The following is a 21,809-nucleotide window of genomic DNA, read 5'->3' on the forward strand; positions in this document are numbered from 1 at the left end:
AAAATACAGAATCCATCTCTAGGATGAACATTGTTCATCAGACACATCATACAAGTTTGTAGGGGAGTTAAAATAATTTGGTGAAGTTAACCTATTGTCAGATTTGCTACAAAAGTCTCTATACTGCTGACCAAAGGGATTATTATATTTGTGATGCCCTACTCTGGTGTTGATGGTATTTTACTATACTCAGCTTTGCTTTCTGTATTTTATTTCTTAGATTTCCATGACACTAGTGAGTGCAATGCCGATACAGTTGGACAAATGGTGCACTATATTATGAAAAATCCAGGTAAGTCTTAATTATAAAACTACAATTTATTGGCATGCTTTTAATCTTTATGCTGAAATTCCAGCAAGAAAAGGATATTAAGTGCTGTAATATAGTTCTTTTTTAACTGACCAAATTAATAATCTGGATAAAGAAACAACATCTAGCACATTTTTTGTCACAGTTTGGACTTAACACATTTTTATATGCAAATTTTTGCATTTACACCTGCACCTCAAGTTTCATTGGAAGAAATAGGGTGTATACCAATTAACATGTAGCAATCAAAAAGTTCAAAAAATTCATCAAAAATTATCGGTCAGCAATTAATAAGACAAGGCTAACCAACCAAATTGTTCAAAATATTTTTTGAAAATTCTTGGTTTCTCCACGAAGCTGAGCACTTACTGCTAGGAATAAGTTTTTTTTTTATAACATATTTGCAAACAAATTAGAACATTTACAAGCAAATTGTTAAATTTACCTATACAATAGCATTTTCTGTGTTTAGCAGGCCTCTAATGATCAATGGCTTGTGACTATGTGAAAAGCCTGAGCCTTGAGTTCATGCAGGTTCCCAGACCCGTCACTGTAAACTGAAGAAACTCAACATAGTGGCGCACAGCTCCCAGCATACCTGTGCATACAACTTCTGGATTTTTTTTGTAACCTGTAGTAAGACCGACCATTCAGAGCTTGCCAGGACTTGCTGTTTGTATGTTCCGCCCCCTCCAGTGATAAATTATTTTAAAAGTCCTCATGGAAACCACTTTTAGGGAATTTCTGGTGAGCGATGGCAGGAGCAGTGAGAGGCAGTAGGAGGAAGCGAGGAGGGGGGAAGCACTTGTTGGTGAGGGTGAAAGAGAAGCGTGGGTGCTTGAGGGTGGGGTGGGACCAGGAGGGAAATGGGGCAGAGGAGAATGAAGATACTAAGCCTTTATTAAATCTCCTCCCAAAGGTTGGCTGAGCTGGGGAAGTCAGACACAATTTGTGACTATTTACTTTACAATTACAGTACTAATGCTGTTTGTGCTTTAATAGAGGTTTTCCCAGCTCATAGCAGGTGAAAAACTTGAGTGAGCCTGTTCCCACGGGTAGAAAAACAGTTTCCAGCCATGACCAGGAATTGGTGTAAATTGTTTAGGCGGTCACAGCCTTTGCACTGCGGGGCTGGGAGGAAAAGATTGGAATGGTCGATTAAATTGGTGAAGGAGGAAGATACTAACTTGGGGACTGGGGAGGGAGAGGAAGAATCATGTTAGCAGGAGAAGCATGGAAGGGTAGCATGGGAAACTGTTGGGTGATTGGCCCAGATTAATTAGGCCTGATGTGGATGCTACTCTGGAGAATAGCACCGCCTGCTTTTGGAAAATCAGCAGGGATGACTTGATGGTAGATAAGTATATTGTAGGAAAGGTCAGTATAGGTAAGGTCAAGCATGTATGTACAGGCCTCTATGGTGGAAAAGTGTCAAAGAAAGTATGTGTGATACTTGCAGGAATTGGGTGCCGTTCAGTGGTAATGTCAGAAAACACTTCTTCACACAAAGGATAGTGGAAATCTGGAACTCTCACCCCAAAAAGCTGTTTAGGCTAGGTCAGTTGTAAATTTCAAAACTGAGATTGATAGATTTTTGTTAGACAAGGCTATTAAAGGTTACGAAACCAAGGCGGATGAAATTAAGATACAGATCAACCATGATCTAATTGAATGGCGCAACCAAAAAGGTAACCGATGTGTGGAGGTGGAGGATGTGGGTATGGTTCTTAATGAATACTTTGCAAAGTATTCACAAAAGAGGGGGACAATGCAGAGATTATAGAGGAGGAATGTTAAATTTTGGATGGGATAAACATAGTGAGAGAGGAAGTATTAAGGGGTTTAGCATCTTTGAAAGTAGATAAATTGCCAGGCCCGGATGAAATGTATCCCAGGCTGTTAAGAGAAGCAAGGGAGGAAATAGCGGAGGCTCTGCCCATCATTTTCCAATCCTCCCTGGCTACAGGCGTGGTGCCGGAGGATTGGAGGACTGCTAACGTTGTACTGTTGTTTAAAAAGGGAGAAAGGGATAGACCGAGTAATTGTAGGGCAGTCGGTCTAACCTTGGTGGTTGGGGAATTATTGGAATCAATTCTGAGGGACAGCATGAATTGTCATTAAGAAAGGCATGGGTTAATCAAGGACAGTCAGCGTGGATTTGTTCAGGGAAGGTCATGTCTGACTAACTTGATAATTTTTTGAGGAGGTAACAAGGAGGGTCGATGAGGGGATGCGTTTGATGTAGTGTATATGGATTTTAGCAAGGCTTTTGACAAGGTCCCACATGGCAGACTGGCCAAAAAAGTAAAAGCCCATGGGATCCAAGAGAGAGTGGCAAGTTGGATCCAAAATTGGCTCAGTAGCACAAGCAAAGGATAATAACGGGTATTTTTGTGACCGGATGGCTGCTTCCAGCTGGTTCCGAAGGGCTCAGTATTTGGTCCCTTGCTTTTTGTGATATGTATTAATGATTTGGACTTGAATGTGGGGGGCATGATTAAGAAGTTTGCAGATGATACAAAAATTGGCCGTGTGGTTAATAGTGAGGAGGAAAGCCGTAGACTGCAGGCAGATATCAATGGACCAGTCAGGTGGGCAGAAAGTGCCAAATGACATTCAATCCGGAGAAGTGTGAGGTAATGCCTGAAGGTAGCAGGACAGGTAGATAAGATGGTTAAGAAGGCATACGGGATACTTTCCTTTATTAGCTGAGGCATAGAATATAAGAGCAGGAAAGTTATGCTAGAACTGTATAAAACACTAGTTAGGCCACAGCTTGAGTACTGCGTACAGTTCTGGTCACCACATTAAAGGAAAGATGTGATTGTATTAGAGAGGTTACAGAGGAGATTTACGAGGATGTTGCCAGGGCTGGAGTTTAGCTATGAGAAAAGATTGGATAGGTTGGGGTTGTTTTCTTTGGCGCAAAGGACGCTGAGGGGAGATTTAATTGAGATATATAAAATTATGAGGGGCCTAGATAGAGTGGATATGAAGGACCTATTTCCCTTAGTAGAGGGGGCATAGATTTAAAGTGATTGGTGGAAGGATTTGATGGGAGCTGAGGATAAATTTTTTCACCCAGAGGGTGGTGGGGGCTCTCAAACTCACTGTCTGAAAGGTTGGTAGAGGCAGAAACTTGAAGTGCTGTAACCGACAGGGCTACGGACCAAGTGCTGGAAAGTGGGATTAAGCTGAATAGCTCTCTTTCCGCCGCCATAGACACGATGGGCCGAATGGCCTCCTTCTGTGCCGTAACTTTCTATAATTCTATGATTTTAACAGGCTTATAAAGGTATTGTGGGAGTAGTTAATATGTTTAGGCTCTAATTTTGTGTTTGGATATTTGCACATAATGGGCTCGATTTTAGCACCCGCGATCGGGTGCGTTCCTGGGGGAGGGGGGCTACGAAAATCAGGGATTCCTGGTTCCGGGTTCCCCACTGACGGCGGGGTGCCACTTAAGGTATTTATTTAGGTATTTCAGGTCATTTAGAGACCTGATTAACATGATATTTTAGGAGGTGTGGGATTTTGCAAACAACTAGGACTGTTTCCCGTACTGGGGGAAACACTCCCAGTTGAAATGGACGTGTTGCAGCCATCAGCCTGTGGCAGCTGCAAAGGTCCATTTGACAGGTGGGGGGGGGGCGACCCCTCATTGCAGGAGGCCACGCTGTCACTTTGGACAAAGTTTGGCCTCCACCACCCTCCTCCTAACAATACTCACCAACTTGCACACTTACCCCGGTGTCCAGACACATGTACCTACCTTGCGGACCCCCTCAGATGTGCATCTTCCGGATGGGGGCCGCCGTAGCTGCAGTCATGATCTCCTCGGAGGGCGAACAGCATCACCAGCCTCGCCAGCCAAGCCGTCCACCTCTGACACGTGGAGCTCCACAATACAGTGCTGTGATACATCCACCTGCACAGCAGGAGGGAGGGCATCCGCAGAGAGAGATGCATCACAGAGGGCACTACCCTCGCCACAGGGTCCACAGACCGAGCCTCAGCTTCCTGGACCTCTCTGAGCAGCAGTGCACACGGAGGCTCAGAGTCACTCGACATGTAGTCGTGGACATCTGCAGCCTCCTTCGTGCCGAGCTGCTCCCGGCTGGCCCGAGCACCATCTTCTTACCTGTCGCTGTCAAAGTCACCACTGCCCTCAACAACTTCTTTCCCGCATCCTTCCAGGGTGCCACAAGGGACATTGCCGACCTCTCTCAGTCGTCTGCACAAAAGATCCCTGCAAGTACACCTACACCCACTCTGCAGTGACACAATGGGTGGCATCAGTTGTTGGTCTTCATTGTGATCCTCAGGAAAGGGCATTATTGCACAAACCAGATAAGATTTGCAAAGACATGGCAGTAGTGGTGCCAATATAATATGTAATGTGAGTTGATCAGAAATTAAATATAAGTACAAACCATGACAAACCCTCAAACACCCTTGTGCATCCCCTTCATGCTCATGACACGTTTGCCTTACGCTTCCTACTGCACATATGTGATGCATGCCCTGTGGCTGCAGCACAGGTAGTGGCAGGTTGAGTGAGGCTGACCGTGAAAGAGATGCATGAGAGGGTGAGTATGAGACAGAGCCACGAGATTGTATGAGGATTGGGTTGAGTGGTAGTGGCGGGATGAGTACTGGCGAGGTGAGTAGGTGCAGGTAAGATGATTGTAAACAATTTTACAACACCAAGTTATAGTCCAGCAATTTTATTTTAAATTCACAAGCTTTCGGAGGCTTCCTCCTTCCTCAGGTAAATGTTCAGGAGCTCCTCGAAGCCTACGCATTTATACATATAGAACAATACATGGTGTTTACAGAATTCCCCTGCAACTGCCCGTTGCCAAGGCAATCACCATGTTCAGACAGAGAGGTGTCACCTGCAGAACCCCCGAATACACATTCAACAAAAAAACAAACAGGAAAAAAAACAGAGAGAGGCAGAAACATCCGGAAGGCAGAGAAAGCCAGCAAATGACCCATTATATTAAAAACAGATAACATTTGTTCGCTGGTGGGGTAACGTGTAGCGTGACATGAACCCAAGATCCCGGTTGAGGCCGTCCTCATGGGTGCGGAACTTGGCTATCAATTTCTGCTCGACGATTTTGCGTTGTCGTGTGTCTCGAAGGCCGCCTTGGAGTACGCTTACCCGAAGGTCGGTGGATGAATGTCCATGACTGCTGAAGTGTTCCCCGACTGGGAGGGAACCCTCCTGTTTGGCGATTGTTGCGCGGTGTCCGTTCATCCGTTGTCGCAGCGTCTGCATGGTCTCGCCAATGTACCATGCTCTGGGGCATCCTTTCCTGCAACGTATGAGGTAGACTACGTCGGCCGAGTCACAGGAGTATGAACCATGCACCTGGTGGGTGGTGTCCTCTCGTGTGATGGTGGTATCTGTGTCGATGATCTGGCATGTCTTGCAGAGGTTACCGTGGCAGTGTTGTGTGGTGTCGTGGACGCTGTTCTCTTGAAAGCTAGGTCTGTGGCTACCAGAGCAGGTCAGAGGCTGGGTATTCTGCGGCGAGTGGCTCACCACCTGATTCCCCAAAGCCTTCCCATCAACGACAAGGCGCAAATCAGGAGTGCAGCTGCAACAATACTCAAAGCTCGACACCATCCAGGACAAAGCAGTCCACTTGATCGGCACCCCATTTGACCACCATAACATCAACTCCCTCCTCCACCGGCAAACCATGGCTGCAGTGTATGCTATCGACAGGATGCACTGCAGCAACTCACCAAGGCTTCTTTGATAGCACCTCCTAAACCAGCGACCTCCACCACCTAGAAAGAAGTTCACGGGTAGCAGGTTCATGGGAACACCATCACCTCCAAGTTCCCCTCCAAGTCACACACCATCCCGATTTGGGCATATATTGCAGTTCCTTTATTGTTGTTAGGTCAAAATCCTGGGACTACTTAACAACATTGTGGGAGCACCTTCACATGAACTGCAGTGGTTCAAGAAGGTGCTTCAGCACCACTTTCTCAAGGGCAACTAAGAATGGGCAATAAATGTCGACCTTGCCAACGACCCCCATATCTCGAGAATTAATTTTTAAAAAAAAAGATAAGGTGTAATGGAGAACATATTGGAGCTGATTTTCCTATTGGACCTTGCACCTAGGCACTAGACTGGCAGAGCAGACCCCAAGTGCGATTTACTTGCAATGACCTGAACTTGTCTATATTTGTGGCAGGACCTAGTGCCTGGAATTCGGGGAGCGGCTTCCAGCAGTAGTAATGGACTTGTGGCCAGGGCCTTCTGGCTGCTATCCAAAAACAGCAGCCAGGATGTCTCCAGCTGAGCCTTGGCTGATCGTCCTGTTATTGGGGGGAAAAAAGGGACATTCGGGCCACTGCCTGCCCCTCTCTCATCCACCAATTGGAAAGCGGTTGAACAAAGGGCCTTGGACCCAATTTTCTTGGGAATCACTTAAAATGGTTGGTGAAGGCACTGGGAAGTGTGGCAGGATGCTCTCCTACCTCACATAAGTGACTGTCTCTGATCTGTGCCTATTGTTGGTACAGGCAATGAGCTTCCCACCCCCTCCATCTGTAAATACCAGGGCAACATGAAGGTACAGGAGAGCCAGCATCACAGGTTTTCAACCCTATTTCCTATGCTTTGCATCTGGGGATGTAAATATTCAACAACAATGTAAAATTATATAGCACCTTTTAAGGTTGAAAAATGTTCCAAGACACTTCACAGAGGAGTAATCAGATAAACATAGATAGTGAGCCGAAGGAGATATTAGGAGCATTGACCAGTAGCTTGGTCTGTGTGGGGCAAAGGTTGTTCATATTGATCAACGTCTGACTGTGGGTGTGCCATGGGGCAGAAAGTTGGGCATAGTGTATAATCGAAAGATTTATTTTCAAAGAGGATAGGGTCGTTTTGGAGTTTGTGTGAAGTTGGATATGTGATGGGTGGAGAAGGCAGATTGGGTTGTTTGGGTTGAATAGTGGGGAGGTACAAAATGTTAGGGGATGAAGGAGGGGGAAAGAATGAGACTGAGATGACAGTAGTGGGAAATGGGATGGGAGTGCCAAATGGGTGGTAAAATGAGAGTTTGGGTTGAATGAAGGGATGGTAAAAGCTTAGGGTGTTGGAGGTTGAAAATTGGTATTGGAGTTTGAGTGGAAAAAGTAGTGCAATGAGGAAGGGGTGGGTGGTCGAGAGGAGGGTGAAAGAAAACATATGGAGGACAATTTAAAAAGAAAGACAGGCCCTTGTTGATTACTAAACAGGTGTCCTAATTTGGTGTTAGTTTTCCCCATTTGAGCCAATGTAAATGTGATTTCAAGTTTTTAACGCTTTAAACTTTTATTGATTTGATTTTGCAAGTCAAAACAAAAACTATGAATTCCAAACTCTTTTGGATCCATCTTGTTTTTATTTCGCGTTCCAAATGAGTGGTCCTTGAGACTCGACAGGAATGCTCGTTAAGGTCGTATTTCGATTTTATTTGGGAGATAAGAAATTGTCTTGTTTTATATCCTGCCGCATCAGTTATAATTGGAATGTTGGTTTACTTATTTGAATGCTGGCATTTTATATTAAATGTACAGAGCAATCTTGACTGCTGCTTTTCATTCGGTGCAAAAACCTTGGATGAACCAGTGATAATCCTTGTGAGTTCCCTAAAGGAAAAAGGTCTGGGGAAAAGGCAAGGGAGTAGGCGTAAGTGCTCTGAGAGCTAGCATAGGTCCAATGGGCCATGTGGCCTCCATCTGTGCTGTAAAATTCTAAGATTCTATTGATCATTGGACCTGGTTGTTGTACAACATAATGGGGCCGATTTTTGGATGGCCGAGCGGGTGCGTTGGGGGTGGGGGGGTCTCCTAAAATGGCAGAATCCTGGAGCTGGTTCGGAGCCCCGCTCCAACCTGCTGACTTCCAGGTCCCCCAGTGATGCGTTCGGGTGTGCGCGCAGCTCCCGAATGCGGGACTCCCACCAGCAATTAAAGCCTGCGAGATGCTGCTTTACTTAGTTAGGTAGATAGTTGAGGTACTTGACAGACCTCATTGAGCCGAGATTTTGGCAGGGGTGCAATTTTGAAAGATCCTCAGCGTGTTTCCTGTGCCTGTTGGTGCAGACGTGTTTCAGCCAGCAGCCAGTGGGAGATGCAAAGGATTATTTGACAGGTAGGGGGGAAAACCTCATATATTGCAGCAGGGCACTCTGTCACTTCAGACAAAGTTTTGGCTGCAAAACCTTTGTCTTTCCACTCAAAATTCTTAATTTGTACCCTAAACTCTGCTATGCAAACACATTTACCTACTTTGCGGACCCCCTCAAACTCACACCGTCAGGATGGGGGCGCCGTAGCTGTATTCATCACTTCATCCGAGGACGAGCAACATCACTAGCCTTGCTAGGCACACCGTCCACCTCAGCCACATGGAGCTCCACAACACAGTGCTGCGCCACAGGCACCTGCACAACAGCAGGGGGGGCAACACAGAGAGAGCGACATCGCAGGAGGCACTACCCTCGCCACAGGGTCTATAGACTGAGGTTCAGCTTCTTGGACCTCTGAGGAGCAGTGCGTACAGAGGCTCAGAGTCAGTCGCCAGGTAGTCGCGGACATCTGCAGCCTCCCTTGTGCCGAGATGCTCCCGGCTGGCCTGAGCAGCATCTTCTTACCTGTCGCTGTCAAAGTCACCACTGCCCTCAACTTCTTCGCCTCTGGATCGTTCCAGGGTGCCACCGGGGACATCGCCGGGGTCTCTGTCATCTGCACACAAGTGCATAAGGCAGGTCACCGACGGCTTGTTTCACAGGGCTTTGCACTGTGTCAACTTCCCCATGGATGACCTCAGCCAGACGGAGAGGGCAATGGGATTTCACGCTGTGGCTGCAGGATGTAATCGATTGCTCCCATGTAGCATTACGAGCACCTCTACACGAGCCAGGACTGTTCATCAACAGGAAGGGCTATCACTCCATCAACACTCAGCTCATCTGTGACCACCGCAAGAGATTCCTTCACGTGTGCGCCAAATACCCTGGCAGTTGCCACGATTCCTTCATCCTCCGGGAGTCCAACATCTCACCCCTCTTCCACACACCGAACACCCGCATGGGCTGGCTCTTCGGGGACAAGAGATACCCCCTGCACACGTGGCTCATGACACCTCTGAGGAACACCACCACCAAGCAACAGCATCGATATAACGACAGCCACATCGCTACCAGGTCTACAATTGAGCATGCTCTAGGGCTGCTCAAGACGCGCTTCAGGTGCCTTGATCGTCCTGGGAGAGCGCTTCAATACGCACTGGGCGTAGTGGGATGCATTATAGTCGTTTGTTGTGCAGGGCACAACAGAGAGGTGTGCCGCTGGAGGAGGCCCCATCCATATCTGCCACCCATATTGAGAAGGAGGAGAGCAACCCATGTGCAGAACAGCGGCTTACCTGGCTGCTCATGAGGTCAGGGAGTCACTGATATGTGAATGGTTCTCCTAACATCAGACAATGTGAAGAGTCCAGTCCTCACCAGCCCCCCGCTCCCTGCACAAAATAGTTGTGCAACTACACATACACCCACTGTAGGGTGACCCAATGGGTGGCATCATGGTGAACCCCATGAAAGGGACTTATTACACAAGCCAGTCAAGAATGGCCAGGATGTGGCAGTAGTGGTGACAGTAATAATATTTAATGTGCCATTAACAAAAATCAAATATAAACAAAACAAAACATGAGAAACCGTCAAACACCCTTGTGCATCCCGTTTGTGCTCACAAAATTTTCGCTGTACGCTTACGAGTACTCCTACGTGGTGCCTCCCCTGTGGCTGCAGCAGAGGTAGTGGCAGGTTGCTTTTGTTCATGCCCTGACCGATGAGATGCTTTGGGCCTACACCCTCTGGGTTTCGGTGCCCGTGAGGGCCCTCCAAAGACTGCTCCACCTGCACCTGTGCAGGGGCAGACTCGGCCACCTGGAGAGGAGGCAGCATTGCGGGTACTGGTTGAGAGGCGGGCAACCGGTGAGACGTGGGGCGCTTTGGGTGGCGTCCCCACTTCCATGTCCCCTTTCGCCATCTTCCCTCCCCTGGGCCAGACCCACACCACTTCTGCCTCCTACCACTCTGCTGGACGACAGTTTGGAGGACATGTGTGAAGCCTTGTAAGGCCAGTGCTAGAGTATCTGCCTGCCTATTTAAGGCAGCAGAATGTTGCTCACCCTGAGTCTGAAGGGCCATTGTCAGGGCCTCAGTGGACTCATTGGCGAGCCGTGCTTGAAGCTCCATGGAGACTAGCCCTCCCTCCATCGCAGACATTCCCCCACTTGCCCGCGACACTATCTCAAAGATGCCCTCACGTCCCTGCAACAGTGTCTCAGAGATTCCCTCCTGTACCTGTGCCACCATTCAACTCATGCAGGAGTTGGACTCTTCCATCCTCTGCGCGATTGTGGAGAGTGCGCATGGCACTTGTTCCAGCACCTTGCAAATGTGCTGCTGCCCCTCGATCATTCTCCTTTTCATGGATGGCCCCCAAAGTTCAGCATCTGTGTCCAGCTGAGCAAAGCCTGGAGAAGAATGCTCCCACCGCGCGGACTCTCCACAGCTGCCCCTGCCACCAGTGTCTGCTCGTGCTCACGTGTGGTGACTCACCATGTGCACCCCAACTAAGTGAGGATGGGGACCCACCGAGGTGTGTATCTGCGCTGGTGGTTGGCTCGCTCAGATGTGACGGTGCCCCCTCAGGCCAGCAGGTCCTCTGAGGAATCGCCCTCCGCCGTCATGGCGGTCGCTGAAGGCCCCGTAAGAGAACAGAAGGTAATAAAAAGCATGATGACAGATGTAGAGATGCTGAAGATGGCAAGGCATGTTAACATCATTTGCTATTGTGAGCGCTGAATGTTAAAGTTCTGTCACCAGCCGTTTGTCGGGTGGCAGTCTCGGCGTCCCCGTTGGACAGGCGCTCGAGGGTGTGGCTTAGTTCCAGAGCCTCCTGCTCCACGTCTGTGAGGACGACCAGATGTTGTGGCCTCCCTCCGGTCTTCGCCCTCTTTCGTGTATTCTGGGCTCTCTTCTCCTATAGGGGAGAAAGTAGAGAGACGTGAGTGAGGGATGGTGACGTGGCCAACCACTGAGTGCATTGGTTTGGGTGAGGCTGACTGAAAGAGATGCATCTTAGGGCATGTACGCAACAGAGCCATGACATTGTATGAGGATTGGGTTGAGTGGTAGTGGTGGGATGAGTACTGGGGAAGTGAGTAAGTGCAGGTAAGTTGAGGATGAGGTTTGAGTGGGTGTGAGGAGTGATGTAATAGAGTAGTGTTGGCAGTGCATAAGGAGTTGTGGGGTGGGGGTAGTGATGTGGAAGATGGAGTGTAGGAGAATGAGTAAGTGTACTCACTTTGGCTGATCTAGTTAGGTCATTGAAGCTCTTCCTGCACTGTATCCATGTGCGGGAGACGTTGCTGCTGCTGGTTGCCACCTCGAGCCAGGCCTCCTTGGTGGCAGAGGCAGGCCACTTCCTCCCGTCTGCCGGGTAGAAAATATCTCTTCTCCTCCTCCTCACGCCATCCAGTAGGACCTGGAGTGAGACATCGGTAAATCTGGGAGCAGCCTTTCCCCTGGTCTGCTCCATTGTATGATTTTGGTTGTTTGCTCCAGGAACAGCATTGGAGGACTACCCCTCTAAATAGGGCTCCTCCAGCTGACAGCCTGTGATGTGGGTGCGCAGTCCGCCTGCTGCGCAGGTTGACGACGGGAAACCCGGAAGCCACGGTAAGTGGCTTCAATTTACCCGCGTGCCCAGTCGCATCCCCCCCTCTGCTGCCATCCCGCCTCCCTGATAATATTGGGGCCAATATATTTGGTAGAGTTGACATGTCAGCTGGTTTTAAAACTGCATTTCAGGAGTGCCCTGTAGTGTCAGATTGACTCAGTTTGCAGTGTTCTCATCTCTGCCTCAGAACGTTGTGGATTCAGATCTCAGGCTCTGCTGAGTGTTTAAATTATCTGGGATGAAGGAATGCTGACTAGTTTGTTGTTGCAGCATAGGTCAAAATTGTGGAATATAAGTCAGAGGAAGTTATGATGAAACAACTGTACATCACTGTGGTCAGACTGCACTTTGAATATTTCCAGTTGCTGAGACACATGGAAGACATTCAAGCACTGGAGGCAGTGCAGAGAAGAGCCTCGAGGCTGATCCTTAGTGTCAAAGGTCTGAGTTATGAGGAAAGACCGGAGAAACTTGGCCTTTTCAGCCCGTAAAGGAAGTGTCTGGTAATCTAAGAGGTATAAAAGATAGGTAAGCGAATAGAAAAGGTATATCCAGAACAGTACTTTAAACTAAATTGTGAGAGTAGGACAAGATACCACAGGTTCAAGCAACAAAAGGTAAAGTTAATACTGATGTCAGGAAATTGTTTGCAGAGTGATCAATGTATGGAATAGAATTCCAAAAAGAGTAGTAGAAGTGAAAATCCTGAAAGCATTCAAGAAACAGTTGGATGCTGCAGTGAGGGTCTCTAGGATCTCTCTGGATGGATTAATTTAGATGGGTTGAATGGCCTTCCTAATCTGTAACTATCTTGTGAACTAATGCATAGGCAACGTGCTGGTCTGTGTTGAGTGGAAGCATAGTGGCACTGGTAGAGATAGCATAATGTTTTTGCTTGATCAACGCTTGATCTCTGGGAACCAAACAGAAGAGGACCAGAATCCCACAATATGTGAAAATGCTTCTATTTGAAGAATGAAGATGTGATTGTGATTCTTACTAGTTAACTCTACTGTGTACTCAGTTAATTGTTAATGAAATGGTCCAGATTGCACTTTTGAACTTGGCATATTGAAGTGTTTTTCCACCCTGTCCCTCACCACCACCGCCCCCCCCCCCCCTATAATGCATTTACTTTCCTTGTCAGGTGAGAAAACAACATCCCAATGCATACTGCAGATAGTGACTCCAATTCCCTAAAATGATTACATTAGCTGAAATTGTTTTCCATAGTGATTAGCATTAGAAAATATTCAATAAATGTTTATAGTGCATTTTTCATTTTTTTGGTATTTCTGTGCTACAGAACATAATTTATTCACGCAAACTGCGTTTTGAGCTAGGAGACCCCCAATGAATAATTACACTTTTTCTTGCTGCCAGCTCAAGGCCGGTAATGTAGAGTAAAAACAGAAAATGCTGGAAATACTCAGCAAGACCTGGAAGTTCTGACAAAGAGTCATCGACCTGAAATGTTAACTCTGTTTCTTTCTCCACAGATGTTGCCTGACTTGCTGAGTATTTCCAGCATTTTCTGTTTTTATTTCAGATTTCAAGCATCCGCGGTATTTTGCTTTCGAGCCGGTATTGTAGAGTTGAGTTCCTAATGCTAGTTACAAATTATTTGAAATAAACCACCACTTTTTAATGTTTTTACTATTTACTGTTCTATGTATTATTATCATACCTCTTTTTATCTTTGTTAATCTTTATTCTTGGTTCTAATTTTCATTTGTTAGGTATCTGTTCAATTTCCAAGTTCACTTTATAATAAGACTTCACAGCATGAATTGGATTGAGAGAAAATGTAGATTAAATGGAACAAATATCAAAAGTAATTGGGTCTGAATGTTAATGCATTTTTAAGTTTCAAATATCCATTATTCAATTCGGTACTAAAATGTCTTTTTCCTTTGCAGCTAATGCTGAAGCATTACATGCTATGATAGACCACGGTTTAGAAAGGTAAGATTGCTTCTGAGGCTTGCTAAAAACTTGTTCAAAATTTCACAGTTTTTTGAGAAATAATTATATACAATTACTAAGAAATTATTGCATTGTATTACAAATTTTGAAGTTGTTGAAAAGATAGTATCTCAGATGCTGGGTGTGGTAAATTCAAATACTTAGTCAATTTGAGAAAATCTTAGAAAGCAAAAGTAATTCCTTCTCAAAGCTTGGAAATCTGGACAGTTGGTCTAGTAGCAGCAATAATCTGGCTTGTAAAGATGTTGGAGGGACAAGACACTGGGGCATTTGTTACCTCGCCCCAACAATAATAGTGTGCCTGTACAATAGTCATCCGGTAGTTCACAACCAGATGTGACGTCGCTGTCCAAGAAGCAGCCCAACTGATGCCAGCAAATTCTCCATTTATGCAAACCTTTCTCCTGATCTCAATGACTATTGAGTTTGATTCCATCTGTATAATTGTGTTACTGAAACGTTTGATGCTATGTTGTGTCCTATTCTTTTCAACGTTGGCCTTGAGATTGCTGCATCATTACCCTCTGGTTTGTAGACAGTATGCTCCCATGCAAGGAGATTTTTCTTCAACTGAGGGTTGCACCTCCAGTAAGAGACCCCACATTGGCCTGGCAGTTTGGAGGAAATGGAGAAAACTGATTATGGAAAGCAGTTTTTGTCATTGGAAATATCTCAACATAAATGCTACTGCATATTCAGATTTAGGCCTGTCCTCAAATCTGACTGTGCTACTGACTTCCTCTACCTACCCCCTCTACCCAAAGCAGTGCTGGAGCAGCCTAGTAGAGAGGGAAACCCTGATTCCAGTGTCTCTATTCAGATAATATAATTGGTTTTGCAAAAATGTCAAACAAAATTTTCATATATTTTTCATTATAAAATGGGAATTACTTTGAACAAAAAATACTCTCCCTCAAACTTCCTTCCCTTTTGAGTACTTGGGTATTCATATTATCAAGTTAGATACTCCCGTGGAGCAAATTTTCCAAATGCATTTTACCCTCTCTGGGTGGATTTGACCAGCTGGCTTCTCTTTTTGAGTTTTTGAACAGTTGTGTGAAATATATTCTACCATGTTTGCACTTTATATACACTAAACCACATTAAGGTTTGGATAATGGGTTTCATAATCCCAAAGCTTGGATTAGAATTTGCAGCGTCTTGAGACACTGTCATACGAGACGAGAGGTCAGGCCCAGATGGATAGATATCTGACCCTGTGGATCCCCTCGGGCTTGCAGAACCCAGTTTGAAAATCTATGCTGTAACCCTCTTTGTATTCTTTGTAACCCTCAGTTGTGTCAACAAAATCTATTGGCCTAAGCCTCTTGCAGAATATGGAGAGAGACACAATGCTACTTCTACATCAGGTCTATAAATCACTTTCTCCCCCGTCTCCACCCCCCCCCCCCCCGCCCCTGAAAAGATGGTATTGAGCTATTTTTTCTCTATGTACTGACAAACCTGCTGTGCATTGCCAGCATTTTCTTATGTGATTTTAAATTGGGTTCCATATTATATATTTTGAGCTTTTGAGACCAAGCCCTTATCTTGTCTGTGATGTTAAGGAGGAATAGAGCCCCGAATCGGGCGCTCACAATTACTGGTTCCATGATAATATATGGGTTTTTTTTTTAAACACACTTTCATCTCTGCTGATGGCACTCATTTGAGAGGTGGGGAGACTTAGCCTTTGGACCCATTGTGACATTTGTGAGAATGATATCTTTTTATTGGGATCAAATCTGTAACTTAATGCTGTATTCTACTCTGTTCTCTTTGGATACCTGTGTGGGGAAATTAATCTGCACTTGGGCAAAAGCACATCCCAATCCTAAGCAACCCTACCACTACAGATTGCTTAAATTCTGTGGTTGGAATGAACCATATATTTATTTCTGAATCAGTCTAAGCAGCTAAAGTTTGGGACCTGCCTAACATTCACTCCACCCTGGCTGAGCAGTACAGGAGTTAACCCTCTCAATTCTTCCCTTTTTTAATTGATCGGCTAATTGTTACCTTAATTGCATAATTGCCGGATGTGTGTGGTCGATTTAATGGTGTTCAAATAGCATCACCTGATGAATTTTAGGGACAATTATAGTACATCATGAAAAGAATAGTGGAACAAGAGAAGGAGTCAACACAGAAGTCACAGCACAGAGGAAGGAACAGTGGGATGTGATACAATTGTAGGCGAGATGGAGAGAGGCTTTGCAGTGTTGGTATACAACTGTGACGAGGGATGATAGCGCTAAAGAATATGCTGAGCTGAGATATAGGCGTAAGACCTCAAAATTCTGTGCACAAATGCCAAGAACTAGGATTGGGTTAGCTCTTTGTCAAAGAGGGCATATTGATAAATGAGTTACACAAAAACAGAATCGGTTATAGGTAATATAGATATAGATAGTATGGAAGTATTGTGAATTAAGTTAAATGATAGTCAGTGGAGGAAACTAACAATTTTCATTTGTTATAGGTCATTGTATTGAGGTAAACTTTATACTCAAATAAGGGAAATATGTGGCGGATCAAACACAATTGTTATGGGAGACTTCAGCTTACTAGGAATATATTTGGAAGGTTATAATGGGAGTAACAGGAGAGAGGACATGATAATGGACTGTTACATGATCAAAATGATTAAAGGATCTGCAAGGAAGGAGGTGATATTAGACTTGGTACGTGTAATAACTAGATGATGCTGGTGCAGGTTAGAGTGAGAGAGCACCTTAGAAATAGTGATCACAAAATGGTAGAGTTTAGCATCAAGCTCACGTGAAGGAGAGGAGTATTTATACAAACTCTCATTGTTCAGAATGTGTATTCTGAAACCAATAAGGAGCAGGCTGAAGGAGGTAGACTGGGCCAAACTTTTAGAATGGTGCAGCACAATCTTCCATTTTTGTTCTATCAGAAATATACTATGGTCAATGCAAAGTAACTGTAACTACTTGGTAAATGTGCAGTGACAAAAAAAAGGAGACCGATGTGGGTGTCCAGGAAGGTACTGCAAAGGGCAAGGAGAAAAACATTCTTCAAGTAAAAAGTCACGAGTACAGAAAAGAGTATAAGCATTAAGTTAGTGAGGCTAAGAAACTGGCAAGGAGAGCCAAAATAGCAAAAGATAAAGATGGCTGGGAATATAAAATTCAGTTGGGCAGTTAGGGAAACTGTGGGATCTCTGAAGGATGCCAAAGGGACCATTATGTCAAGCTATCAAGGAATAGCGAGTATATTAATAATTAATTTTGTGCCTCTGTTCATGGAAGGAACTGAGACGGCCTTGGTCGCATTGGGGCAGAATTCCTCGGGCAACATGATGTGATTCTAAGAGAAGTAGATGTAGCTGAAGATGATGATGATGAATAGATTGTAGGAAGAAAAGTCCATGGGTCCAAGCAGATTGCACCCTAGGGTACTCAAGGAAGTAACTAATGAAGTTTGGAGGTAAGGAATCATTGAAAATGGGAACCCTGCCTGAGGATTGGAGAAAAGGGAGCATGAGGCCCATCTATTATGACAAAAAAAGAACCAAGGGAACTATAGGCTGGTCAGCCTGACATCCACTGTGGGGAAAGTATTTAATGGTGTCCTGAAAGAATGAATGAAGAACCACCTGGAGAAATAAGGAGGAGTCAGCATGACTTTATAGAAGGGAGATTGTAGGTAGTGGATCTTCCTTTAAGAGATGACAAATCTTGTGGACAGGAGGAACTTACTGTATGTCGTTTATAGATTTTATCAAAGTTTGGTCCAAGGAATGGCATAGATGGAGGGTTCCTGGTAGCTAGAAAATTGGCTGAAAGAGAAAGTAAAGGAATGTAGGTGAAACTGGATCGGAGATAACTTGGGGAAACTCGAGGATCTGTTTTTGGACAATTGTTGTTTACGGTGTACATAAGTGACTTGGAAGTGAAGACAGGAAAAAGAACTATCTAAGTTTGCAGATACCATGGGAGGGACTGCAAATAACAGGGAACTGTCTAATCAAATACTGAAGTACCTGGATAGACTGGGGAGCTGGGCTGTTGAGTGACAGATGTTATTTAATGTAAATGAATGCAAAGTCATAAGAATAGGAAGGATAATAAACATTGACAATACAATATAAATGGTTTTATTCTACAGGGCACAACACAAAAAGAAAGAAAAACTTGCATTTATATAGCACGTTTCACGACCTTAGGACGTCCCAAAGTGCTATACAGCCAAAGAGGTACATAGCTTTGCATGTACAGGTGGCTTCAGCACAATATGCAGCAGCAGTAGAGAGAACAGATAGGATCTTGGGTTGTATTATCAGAGGAATAGTGCAAATTGCAGGAAGTGCTTCACTTTCCATGATGCTGGTTCAGACCCATTTGGAGTAGTTTACAATTCTAGTCACTATTATGAAAAACACAATAGAGAGGTGCAGTGTGGAGCAGCTAAAATGCTAGCTGGGGTTAGGCTCCTGAGTGTGGAAGAGGGGTTTCAAACCTGATGCCTACACTGGCGAAGAGAAAGCTCAGGGGCCATCTCACTGAAGTATTCAATATTGTAAAGGGTGTTGACAAAATAAACATTTAAATCATTAACATGGTCAGATTGTGCAAGAAGATTATCCTCAAACATAGATTCTCCATCATCTTGTTTAAATTTCTTCATGGCCTCGCCCCTCCCTATCTCTATAACCTCCTCTGGCCCTACAACAGCTAAAGCACTCTATTCCAAATCTTTTCACCACCGCCCCCCCCCCCCACCTCCCTTGCTCCACCATTGGCAGCCGAGCCTTCAACCCTCTAGGCCCTAAGCTCTGGAATTCCCTCCCTAAACCTCTTCACCTGTCCACCTCTCTCTCCTCCTTTTAAGACCCTCCTTAAAACCCACCTCCGTGATCAAACTTTTAGCCACCCCATCTAAAATCTCTTTGGCTCGGTGTCCATTTGTGTCTGATTACGCTTCTGTGAAGCACCTTGGGATGTTTTTCTGCCTTAAAGATGCTACATAAATGCAAGTTATTGAGGCTGAAAGGACTTTAGATTTAACTACTTTATGCAGAGCGTGATGCATGTATGAAATGCATGAAATAGACTGCTCAGAGAGAATTGATAAATACCTGGAGAAAAGTTTAGTAATTCCAATTACAGACAACCAGATGACATTAATAAATCAAGCTTTGGAATTAATTTGTCTGTAGCCTCTATTTCCACTGCTTGAAATTACGACTACAATTTTCATAAAGTAAGAACAGTCAATTGCAGCTTTGTATATTTATCATAGTCCAGTGTTTGCATTCTCTGTATAAGCCATTTATCATTCAGATAAGTAACAGATGTGCTGAAAGAGGGTGGGTTCTTAAAGAAGCAGTAGTACCACATCATATCAAAGGCTGCAGAAGCGTGTGCCACAAGTAAAAAATCAGCCCATGTTTGGACCTCTGGATCAAGAGTATTACAATTGGACTGACTTGTTCTAATGGAATGCTGGCCTTTATATCTGGAGGACTAGAATATAAGGGGGTAGAAGTTATGCTACAGCTATACAAAGCCCTGGTTAGACCACACCAGGAGTACTGTGTTCAGTTCTGGGCACCGCACCATAGGAAGGATATATTGGCTTTGGAGGGAGTGCAGCGTAAATTTACTAGAATGACACCTGGACTCGAAGGGTTAAATTATGAGGCAGGATTACACCATCTAGGGTTGTATTCCCTGGAATTTAGAAGATTAAGGGGTGATTTGATCGAAGTTTTCAAGATATTAAGGGGGACCAATAGGATTGATAGAGATAAATTATTTCCGCTGGTTGGGGAGTCTAGGATTAGGGGACATAGCTTAAAAATTAGAGCCAGGACTTTCAGGAGTGAAGTTAGGAAACACTTCTGCACGCAAAGGGTGGTGGAAGTTTGGAACTCTCTTCCGCAAAAGGCAGTTGATGCTAGCTCAATTGTTAATTTTAAATTTCAGATTGATAGTTTTTGTTAGCCCCATATCCCTTAATACCTTTGGTTAAGGTAGGTATATGAAGTTGGATCACAGATCAGCTGGGATCTTATTGAATGGCGGAACAGGCTTGAAAAGCTAAATGGCCTACTGCTGTTCCTATGTTCATGCCAAATTTGCAACTGGATTAGATATGGTTACACTTTTTATTCATTCTGATTTACATTATTAGCAGTTAATTGACCTCAAATTCTCTCCTGCAGAAGGTTTTAACAGGAAGGTAGGTTGTGATCATAGTATAATAGAACCATTATATGGAACATCGTACACGCTGCAGTTCAGTAAATAGAAAGACTGAAATTATTGAAGTTGGTATTTGCTGCTGATTGAAATTAAGTTAACCATACCATTGTGGTTTAATTTGCATTGTGTCCATTTTAAGCAGATTGGAACATCAGTCACCTTGGCCCTATTGCACATATCCAAGTGGCTGGCTATTGGGTGGTATTGGCACAGCCAGAGGAAGACATTTCCAGCCCATATTCTTGGTTAGGAAGGTGGGTAATGCAGAGAACTTTTGTAGGGAAAAGAGAGAACATTTAAAAAGCAGGTTAGCTTCTGTTACTGGCTTGGGGTATTAACTTTTTGGTCAGCTCAGCTGGGCTTCTGACACGTGCTTGAGTTTCCAACCTAAATTACTGAAAAATCCATGAGTAGAATTTTCTTTTGCCCCTTTGCATGGGGACATTCCATTTACCTAAGCCCAAAGAACTTGTGTGTAGGTTGGTAAGAACCAAGGCTTGGGGACCCTTACGTGTATGTAGAGATACTGCTGGAGTTTAACAGCCTAAACTTTACAATTTACCAGCACAGAATCTAGCTCTGGTAAACTTCCTGCTGCTTGTTCAGCAAGGACCACCCCACCCAATATGGCTTTGGCTTGCACAGGTTTCTAGGACCCAGTGAGACGAATTTCCACCCCAGTACAAATTTATCCTTGTAGGTCACCTTGATGAGATAGCTTGACTGATCAATAATGCTGTGCAATACTGCAAACCTGATTGGGTCTGGTATTGGATTATCATGTATACCACAGAAAACCACATAGAATTGACTTGGTTCTAATCTCCTATTAGCAAGTGTGTCATGAAGCCAACTTGACTCTAAACTGACCAGGCTACAAATATTAACTTGATTGTGTAATCCAGGTTACATGAAGGAGACCTGGAGAGAAATAAGCCACGTTAAAACCTGTATTTTATTGATTCATTTCACAAACTGAAGAAACAGAAACTAAATTTGTATATTTGTAAATCAGGTCGCCCTCCAGTGGTGGTTGTAGATAGCTAAGTTGTAAAAGGACAGTTTGGAATACCTCGCTGCAGAGTCTAACAATGTGTTTAATTTTGGTAGAATGTAATTAACAGATTCTGAAGTAGTCATCTTTTTAAGAATACTTTTTTATGTGGAAGGCATTGTTGATTTTTGTTATCTAATGACTTCATTGGCCGATTGAAGAGCTTTTTTTAAAATTATGATTTGACAGTTGTTGTACATAGCCACAGTTGAGCATGTTATTCTTTATTGAATCACTTGACCGTTTGCTCCCCTGATCCTGCTACCGTATTATGGTCGTCATCTTACCGGCTGCATGCTCTTTTTACCACAGGTAAATTTGCAGGTATCAGGCTAATTCCTCCATCCAAACCCAGCTAGCTTTGTTTTTTATGACCTGGCTGGTGAGAGGGTATGTTTTTTAAACTAAGATCCTCTACTTTCACTGGTAGATATTATGTTGGCTTCCAAAA

At 44.5% G+C, this 21,809-nt stretch overlaps 1 protein-coding gene across 1 annotated transcript in view; it reads left to right on the top strand.

Moving 5' to 3' along the window:
* rell1 (RELT like 1) overlaps positions 1–21,809 on the top strand; it is a 68,683-nt gene that overhangs the window by 36,706 nt on the left and 10,168 nt on the right. Inside the window, exons 3-4 of the mRNA XM_067988960.1 lie at positions 221–292; positions 14,005–14,050. Of these exons, the coding sequence (XP_067845061.1) occupies positions 221–292; positions 14,005–14,050 (118 nt within the window). The remainder of the gene's footprint in view (positions 1–220; positions 293–14,004; positions 14,051–21,809) is intronic.

The sequence above is a fragment of the Heptranchias perlo genome, chromosome 1, assembly GCF_035084215.1.
Source record: "Heptranchias perlo isolate sHepPer1 chromosome 1, sHepPer1.hap1, whole genome shotgun sequence".
In the NCBI taxonomy this organism is placed as follows: domain Eukaryota; kingdom Metazoa; phylum Chordata; class Chondrichthyes; order Hexanchiformes; family Hexanchidae; genus Heptranchias; species Heptranchias perlo.